This window comes from Leucopleurus acutus (assembly GCF_964270905.1).
Source record: "Leucopleurus acutus genome assembly, chromosome: 13".
Taxonomy (NCBI): domain Eukaryota; kingdom Metazoa; phylum Chordata; class Mammalia; order Artiodactyla; family Delphinidae; genus Leucopleurus; species Leucopleurus acutus.
In genome coordinates, this window is record NC_139155.1 from 58,686,239 (window position 1) to 58,696,143 (window position 9,905).

The window sequence follows — 9,905 nt, forward strand, 5'->3', positions numbered from 1 at the left end:
CAAGAGTGAATACTCTAGAAAGTTAGAGGGAAAATGTGATCATTATAACTGGCTCAATGATATCAGAAGTGTGAAATTTATCTTAAGAGGCTTCTGTGGAGCTGGCAGGGGAGGGACGTGAGATGCCCACAGGAGTGTTTTGGGAGGGTGCTTTTGACTGCAGTGAACCAGGGGCTCCCTGCCCCCTCCCAGCTCTAAACCACTCACTGCCATTCCCTGGCATGCTCTCCTGCTTCTCGCAGGTAATAGTAGAAAAGTACTGTTAGAACTGACCCTTAAAAAGTAGTTTCCTAGTGCTGCAGTAACAATACCAGGGTGGATTAAAACAATAGAAATTTACTCTCTCACAGTTCTGGAGGCTAAAACTCCGAAATCAAGGTGTTGATTCAGTTGGTTCCTTCTGAAGGTCGTGAAAGGAGGACGTGTTTCTGATATCATTCTTAACTTTGGGTGACGCCAGGAGTCCTTGGCCTTCCTTAGCCTACAGATGATGCATCACTCCAATCTCTGCCTCCATCTTTGTATGGCATTCACCCTGTTTGTGTATGTGTGTGTGTCCTGTTATATGGACACCAATCACATTGGATTAAGGGCCCGCCGTGCTCCAATTTGAACCTCGTCTTAGCTAATTACATTTGCAATGACCCTATTTCCAAAAAAGGTTATATTCTGAGGTCCTGGGCTTAGGACTTCAACATATTTGGTGGGGGGCGGGAGGGAGGACACAATTCAATCCATAACACATTTTTTCTAGGGGATATACTGAGTCAATTCACATAAAACTACACCAACAGTATTGTCCCTTGAGAACACAGATTTAAAACAATTACCTGAAGAGTAGCCAGATCCTCAAATAGAAATTTATTTCTGCTTATCTCCAAATAGAGAATTAATTTTTAAAACATTCAAGATTTTGAAACAAAAGGAATTTTCCATTCAATTCTAACAAAAGAGACTTTATTGTTAATTAGACAGCACCATTCTTTGAATATTTCATTTAGATGAGAGCTCTGAGGTCCCCAAGCCAATCAGAGCACCTGAAAGCAGGGACACTCTTCCGCAACAGCTGTCCACACTCCATTCTTCACAGTGTTAATAGGACACTTTGAAGGATCAAGTTTGGTGCCCATCTGGAATTCAATTTGGAGTGACCATTCATTGCTACTGACTAAAGAAAAAGGATATTTGAAAAGCCACATTTTTCAATTAGATCCTTAAATTTTTCAGAAGGTTGATCTTCTTAAAATAAATTGAAATACAGAATTATACTTTAAGTAGGCTTATTTAGGACATTGTTCAAGAAAATGCACTGATAAAAACATTAGATTTTTGTCGCAACCCAGATTTTTTTTTTAACATCTTTATTGGAGTATAATTTTTTTTACAATGGTGTGTTAGTTTCTGCTGTGTAACAAAATGAATCAGCTGTATGCATACATATATCCCCGTACCCCCTCCCTCTTGCGTCTCCCTCCCACCCTCCCTATCCCACCCCTCTAGGTGGTCACAAAGTACCGAGCTGATCTCCCTGTGCTATGCAGCTGCTTCCCACTAGCTATCTGTTTTACATTTGGTAGTGTATATATGTCCATGCCACTCTCTCACTTCGTCCCAGCTTACCCTTCCCTTTCCCCGTGTCAAGTACATTCTCTATGTCTGCGACTTTATTCCTGTCCTGCCCCTAGGTTTTTTTTTTTTTTTTAGAGTCCATATATATATATTTTTTAGATTCCATATATTTGTGTTAGCATACGGTATTTGGGTTTTTTTTAGATTTTTTAGATTCCATATATTATTTTTTTTTATTCCATATATTTTTTTTAGATTTTTTTTTTTTTAGATTCCATATATATATATTTTTTAGATTCCATATATATATATTTTTTTAGATTCCATATATTTGTGTTAGCATATGGTATTTGTTTTTCTCCTGACTTACTTCACCCTGTATGACAGACTCTAGGTCCATCCACCTCACTACAAATAACTCAATTTCGTTTCTTTTTATGGCTGAATAATATTCCATTGTATATATGTGCCACATCTTGTTTATCCATTCATCTGTCGATGGACACTTAGGTTGCTTCCATGTCCTGGCTATTGTAAATAGTGCTGCAATGAACACAACCCAGTTTTCTTCCCTCATGATTTTAAGGCATTATAGTGAGACCTAAGCCTGTAACAAAAGTAAAATCCCAGATTAAGTTTAGTCATTAGTAAGTCTCCTGTTAGGAAGAAAGCAATGTTTCATTCTGGTTAAATCCTGGTCATGTTTACATGTTTCCCTAATTTGGAATGCCACTGATTTTCATGTCTCTTAAGTGTAATCATTGAGTTTAACAGAATGTACCACATGTTTCCTCCTTGGCAGTCTGACGTGCCGGAGGGAGTCATAAGGATCCACGCGCCCCTTCTCTCCAAGGTGTCCATGGCCATTCAACTCAACAGTCAAACCAAAGCCAAAGACATATTGGCGAAATTTCAATATGAGAACAGGTGAGTAGAAGTGAATATGAGTCTCTGTACAGGAAAATGAACTTTTATCTGATGAGAAACTCCAGGCATTTGAAAATTTGACCTTTTTGAAAACTTAGAACCTGTTACTTTAAGGACTTCACCAGTAAATGAAGAATCAGAAGTAGAGAAAGAAGTAGACCATAGAATTATCAGTAACAAAAGTTTTTTTTCAAGGAATTTCTACAATTGGGATTCTAAAATAGGTATCTTCTGTCCCGGTGTCTTCATTTACTCAATTGGTTTTACTTTTTATTTGAATAAAAAAATTAGCAAGTTAGTTTTGTAGATATCTTGATAGATTTCTAGGAATATCATTATTCCAGGCTCCACTGGGCTTTAACATGACTATATCAAGTAGAGTTTATGTAGTTGAGTGAACATCATAGCTGTTGGTCTCCCTAAAATCTACTACCAATAAACCTTAGGATCAGAGTGATGTTGACAAAATATTTTTTGCATATCTGCCTTAAGTCACGTTAAAGAGCATAAATCATGATAATTTTTGTACAGGCATACTTATTCAGGGATAAACATTTGCCCTGAGGTTTTTTTAAAAGACGAGAAGCACTAGTTTAAATCTAACCATGATAAAGCAGGTACAGTTTGATGGTCTCTAGTACAACTGATGGATATCCTTTAAAAGCAACTTTCCAATCATATTGAAAAGGAGTAGCCATGTTGAGCAAAAAAAGGTTACATATTGCAAGACTTCATTTATATAACATTTTTGAAATGACAAAATTTTAGAAATGCAGGGTAGGTGAGTGATTGCCAGAGGTTGAGGAGAGTGATCATGGAAACTGGTATTGCCTCGATACCAAAACCAGACCAAAATAATACAAAACAAACACTACAGACTAATATCTGTCATGAACTTAGATACAAAAGCCCTCAACAAATCTAATCCAAAGTATATTAAAAGAATTATACCTAGAACAAGTGGGATTTAGTTCAGGTATGCAAGATTAGTTTAACATTCAAAAATCAATTACTGTAATCCATCATATCAATTGGAGAAAAATCATATGATTGTGTTAAATGATACAGAAAAAGCATTTGACAACATCCATCACCAATTCATGATAAAAACTCAGCAAATTTAGGAAAAGAGGAGATCTTCTGCAACTGGATAAAACTTTTAGAAAATAACATAGGAGAAAACCTTTGTGATAGAGGACTAGTGAAGAATTTCTTAAACTTGACATCGTATGACTCATACGAAACAAAAATTGGTAAATTGGACTTCATCAAGATTGAAAACTTGTACACTGAAAGACCCTGTTTAAAAGATGAAAAGACAAGCTAAAGACTTGGAGAAAATATTTATAAAGTACATATCAAACGAAGGACTAGTATCTAGAATGTATAAAGGACACTCAAATCTCAACAGTGCAGAAACAAACAATCCAATTTGAAAATGGGCAAAAGACATGAACAGAAGAAGATATACAAATGACAGATATGCACATGGAAAGATGTTCAGTATTTTTAACGATTAGGGAAATACAAAACCACAATGACATATTAAACACCTATGAAAATGGCTAAAAAGTAATAATAATGACAACACCAAGTACAGGTGAAGATACAAAACAACTGAATTACTCATACATCAGTGGTGGGAATGTAAAATGGTCTAGTCACTCTGTAGAACAGTTTGACAGTTTCTTATAAAATTGCATATGCAACTGTCGTGTGATGTGGCATTCACACTCCTGGGCATTTATCCCAAAGAAATGAAGATTATGTTTACACAGAAACCTGTACACAAATTCTTATAGCAGCTTTATTTATAATAGTCAAAAACTGGAAAAGAAAAAACCCATGTCCTTCAACAGGTAAATGACTAAACAGGCCGTGGTCCATCCATATCACATGTGCTACGCAGCAGTAAAAATGCAGCAGCCTGGGTGAATCTCCCGGGATCTGTGCTGACTGGAAAAAAAAAAAAGCCACTACAAAAATGTTCCATACTGTGTGTTTCCATTTATATAATGTTTCTGTAAATGACAAGTTTATAGAAATGTAGAATCCAGGGATAAGGGGTGGAGGATGGGGACAGGGGGAGGGAGGTGGGTGTGGCTATAAGGAGAACAAGAAGAGTCTTGTGGGGAAGGAAATGTTCTGTACCTTGACAGAATCCATGTGGCGCTTCTGGTTGTGACATCACACTAGGGTATTGGAAGATTTTACTATTGGGGAAACTAGGCAAAGAGTACACAAGGATGTGTCTGTATATTTTCTTATAACCACATGCAAATCTACAACTATCTCAAATAAAATGTTTAGTTAAACAAAGAGGGTGCACGTCCTTCTCCCTCACAGCAGAGAGCCGAAGACCATCTTTTTGAGTAACCAAGCTGACAGTTCTAGTGGGCAGGAGCTCAGCGATGGTCTTTCCAGACTCTTCTGCCCCGGCAGCCTAGTCTGGGATGGAAGATTAAAATTGGACAATTATTTTCTCTGACTTGCAGAGACATGCAACAAAGGGCAGAGACATGCAACAAAGTCAACGTTAGTTTACAAAGCACTGGGCAAGCTTAGAAATGTGCCATGGGCTGAGGAAAGAATCTCATTCAATTTTTGGCAAATACAGAAATGGAACCTGATGGCTTTTGAACTGAGAGTAATGTGGCCCATGACAAGGCAATATTAAACATGCAGCTGCTCCTTGGCCAGCCTTGATGTGTCAGTAAGGTGTCCTCTCTTAAGAGGAGCTGACAGTGGTGGATGGAAGGGCTGGGGTGGCCGTGAAGCCTGGCGGCGTCCAGCTTCCTCTCTGCCTCAGATGCTTGTCTGTGTCAAGCAAAAAAAAAAAGATTTTATCATCACTTCGGTCATAATAATGATTTGTGTGGTGTATTTCACCCAAGGCAGAATGATTGTTTGTTGCCATGATTATTTAATCCACAGGTTTACCCCAGATCACAGAGGAGGGTTTAAATTATATTGCTTTCTTCTTTTCTCAGTCATGGTTCATCGGAAGGCATTAAGATCCAGAACCAAAGATTATATGAAATTGGAGGTAATATAGGTAAGCATTCTTTAATGTTTTTACTCCTACATTCTCTGATTACTCTAAAAGAAATATGCTGCTCTTATTGTAAAAGTGTACTTTACAAATTTCTTTAGATAGAAAATCAAAATCACTGTGTCAGATTTTTTAAATCTCACATAAGAACAGTATGACTTTCCTAAAATATTTTCAAAATTTAAATGTAAATAGTTTAGTCGATGTGGAGTAGATTTTTGCGTCTTTTAAATGTGACTCTGAAAGTTGGAGAGTCTGGAGATTCATGCAAACGAAAGGAGAAATTGTGGCACTTTCATCATCTCGACATCCTTTGTGTTGAACTTCCTGCTCAACTCTCAGTCCAGATTCATTCTTCCTATTCCCCTGAAGGGGGACAGAAAGGAATAAAAAGAAATTCCGTCCACGTGCCTCTGTGTCCTTACCTTCCTCTTGCCCCCCTTCACAGCTGGGACGAAATACCCGTGCTCCTGTTTAGGGCGGCGCCTCCCTCCTGTGGACGAGGGCTTGGTCAGTCTCCCATCCTCTCCTCTGTCATCAGCTTTTCCCTCCCAACCACACCACTTCTCTCTGCATAAACAGTTTTGTAATTTTTCTCATCTCCACAAAACTCTCTCTTGACCCCCTTCAAGTCTACTCCCCTTTCTCTGCTCCACTTATAGCAAAAACTCCTTGGATCATTTGTGTGTATACTCCAGTTTCTTCCTCTCCTTCTCTCTTGAAGGCACTCCAGTCAAGCTTTACCCCTCAACACTTCAGAATCGCTCTTTGGTCGAGGTCACCGGAGGACTCTTCTGTTGTGAAATCCAGTGCTTCATTTTGTCTTTACAACTGCCTGGGTTGATCTTGCCCCTCTTTAAGAAAACACCCTCGTCACCTGGTTTCAAGGACCCCCTGAGCTCCTGGCTTTCCCCCCACTTCACAGGCTGCTCCTCTGAGTCTCTTCGGCCTGTTACTTCTCACCCTCTCGACCTCGGAGCACTGGAACTTCTGTCTGCACTTACCTGCCATGGTGAACTTAGTGCACCTCATTGCTCTGAAGGCACCTGGATGCTGCCATCTCTCAACATCATGTGCAGACTCCCCTGGACACCAGCTTTCATATCCAGTCCCCAGCACGTCTTGCCCTGGGCCTTCACATCCGCTTTGACTTTTGCCCTGGATGCTTTCCATTGGATGGTTCCCTCCTCACTCCCTTACCTCTGTCAGGTGTTGGCCGCTGTATCAGCTTCTCAGTGAGACCTTCCTGGATTGGACCCTCTTTCTGCGCCTTCTCCAATTTCTTGTTCTCTCATGTTCTTATCACCATCAGACTTACTTTCTATCATACTTGCTTATTTGCTAGTTGCCTTTTACCACTTTTAGAACGTAAGCACCCCGAGGGCAAGTATTTTTGACTGTCTGATGCATTGCTGTAGCCTCAGCCCGTACAATAGTGCCTGGCACGTAATAACTCAAGAAATATTTGAGAAATGAATGAATGAATCAGGCAAGCAATTAAATATTGCTACTTTTGTTTGAGACTTTAGTATACATTTTGAACACACTGTACATAAGAATTTTCAAATGTATTTGCCCCCATGGAATGATCTTTTTGTTGTTATCAATTCCAGATCTCCTGCCCACAGGAAAAATGAAATGACCTTCCCTAAAATGAACTTGATATTAGTGTCTAGTCCTGGTCAAGTTTCTATCAATAAAACCGTTAGAGGATATGTATTGTCATCTAAATGATCATTAGTGCTCATTATCATATAAATGAATTGATACCTGAAACAGGTTCTTGTCATATTTTTCTAATTGATGTAGTGAGTCTAGGGAACAATTTGCTTGTGATTAGCGTGTCTGTTTGCTCCCCAGTGTCACATGGGATTTATTTGAAGTACTTCATAGTCAGAAGCAAAGAAAAGAGGGGAGGAAGGCTGGCTTTGCTAGGAAACTTTAAAATGTATTCATTTTTGGCTGAGGGAACTATACTGGCCTTATTTGAGCCTTGCAAACACACATACATGCACACATGCACACACACGCACGAAGTGTGCACTTTTGAAAACATACTCTGATTTTTCTTTCTTTTAGGACAGCACTGCTTGGATCCAGAGGCTTATATATTGGATGTATATCATGTAAATCCCCAGGCAGAATGGGTGATTAAACCCCAATCAAGTGTTTGAAATACCCCCCAAGATGGCAGCTATCGTGCATTACCTGCCAAGAAGTCCTACATTTGGTAGGGAAAAAACAAGACTGCTTTTGACATGTTTGTTCCTAGAACCCTCTTGGTGTTTCTCAGCCCAACTGGTGTCTCCCACTGGTGTCAACACGAATTGTGGAAGAGGAACTGGTTGACCATTTGAGCTGAAGCTTTCTCATGATGGTTCTTTGATAAGAGTGAAGTAAAGAGGATGTGATCCTTCCAGAAGAAAGGCCAATATAGAATATGGAACTCTAATCGTTTCTAATACTTTGACTTCACAGCAGAAATGAATTTGGTCCTCTACCTGGGGATAAGAAGCACTTCTTGATGTAGCAAATGCTACCAAACACAAGAGGTGGAAAAGACTTTTTTTTATATACTTATGTTATATATATATAGACATTTTTGAACAAGGATGCCAGAAATAACAAAAATTTCTGCTCTGAAAAATAATTTAGATCTACTTACCAAAGAGAATCAGTTTCCAGAGTCACACAAACAATGTTTATGCTCTGACTTGCTTCTGAATTGGAGGAGAACCTTCTATTTAAAAACCACTGTGTTGTTATGTATGCTGTACTGTATTGTGGCTGTCTGCATTCTGGTGCAAATGAACGTTTCCCTATCTTGGGCTGTTGAAAACTGACATTCTTAAAGCTTGTTCTCTTATGAGCACAGGTCCCCATAGTTAAGGTTAGGTTGACAAGGGCTGTTCCTGTGCGTCCATAACCTTTGGTGTAGTCAACGGTCACAGGGCCCCTATTTCCTCATCGTGAATATGGTGCTCAGTGAATAGCTTTCCATGTGCCAGGCACAGATTTCCTTTCCTCATCAAACATATCATTTTTTATATTTCACAGCTGTAGAGAATCACTTCTGCAGCCCCAGTTTTAAACTGCAGAACTGCCTTTGTCCAACTGCTCTTTCTTCAAGAGTGCTGAAAAATACTGTTATATCCAGATTTTGTATGCTGTAAAAACAGGTTTTGTTTCTGTTCATCAATCATAGACTTGGCCAAGCACTGTGGATTAGCATCAGGCTTTAAAATCAGATGAATGTTTGGTGAGCTGAAAACTGCCTCGCTATCAAGATCCCACGGAGCCATTTTCCAGACCTGCAGTTGGTGAGAAAGCACAATTCATGATTCTAATTGAGAGCAAATCTGAAATTTGCTGGGGGGTTGGACAGCCCTGCCTTTCATTTGGAGACTGCAGTATAGTCGTTCTAGAGTTGGTTAGAAATGGGGACAGAGGTCTCATTTATCCCATGTATGTGCTTTGGATTAGAATCTACTAATTAGATTGAGATTTTGATGAATTTACACCAGTTTTAATGAGATTTAACGCCCAAATGACTCTCTCTTGCAAATCAAACAATAGACAAAGTTGCTCACCAATGCAGAATACATTTAATCTACTTACCAAGTCTCAAAACAAAATGTGATAATAATTTAAGCCTATAGTATAGAAGAAATCTTTTACATGCTCATTATGCCTTGATATCTATAAAAACATAATTTATATTCAACATGTAGATAATTGCATTTCTGGCCATTAGAATTTTGTTATATTTTTATAGAAAACTCAAATATCCATTCATTTTATTTGCTTATTTGAGAATTTTTTATTTCCTTTGCCTGAAAACCCATTAGAAGATAAACATGTGTTCTGTTGGTTCATATTTATTCCTACATTTCATCAGTTTTCAATGTATGGCTAATTGATGGCATGTGAGTTTACATAATGAACTTTGAGGGTCTGAGAAAATGCCGTTATCATTTTTGCAATTCAAACAACAGGAGTAAACATTTTACTTCATGTAGTTGCTAAGGTCCAAGACATAAGATGGCTGTAATTTATGCCCACATACATGGAAGAAATTCTTCAAATTAGCTGCCTTACACTTCTGTGTATGTATTAAAACAATGACTGATTTTTCTCACTGAATTTCCTATCATTTAGAATATATTCTGTTGTGTTTAGAAAATTCACAGATCTATCCATTTAATTTTTTATTTGGGAATTTTTTTTATTTCTTTTGACTGAAAACACATTAGGACAGATGCATAAGTTCTAAAGGTTTTAAGATTTACTTCATTAGTCATTAGTTTTAAATAAATGGCTAACAGATGACAGATTAAAAAAAACTAAGTTTCTGAAT

At 38.3% G+C, this 9,905-nt stretch overlaps 1 protein-coding gene across 2 annotated transcripts in view; it reads left to right on the forward strand.

The window, feature by feature from the left end:
* The window catches only part of ARHGAP28 (Rho GTPase activating protein 28), a 146,711-nt gene extending 138,911 nt beyond the window's left edge, over positions 1-7,800 (forward strand). For both annotated transcript variants that reach the window (XM_082853581.1, XM_082853582.1), the window contains exons 16-18: positions 2,372-2,496; positions 5,487-5,551; positions 7,628-7,800. In XM_082853581.1, coding sequence (XP_082709707.1) covers positions 2,372-2,496; positions 5,487-5,551; positions 7,628-7,722 — 285 coding nt within the window. In that variant the 3' untranslated portion in view covers positions 7,723-7,800. The remainder of the gene's footprint in view (positions 1-2,371; positions 2,497-5,486; positions 5,552-7,627) is intronic.
* Positions 7,801-9,905: the final 2,105 nt, after the last annotated feature.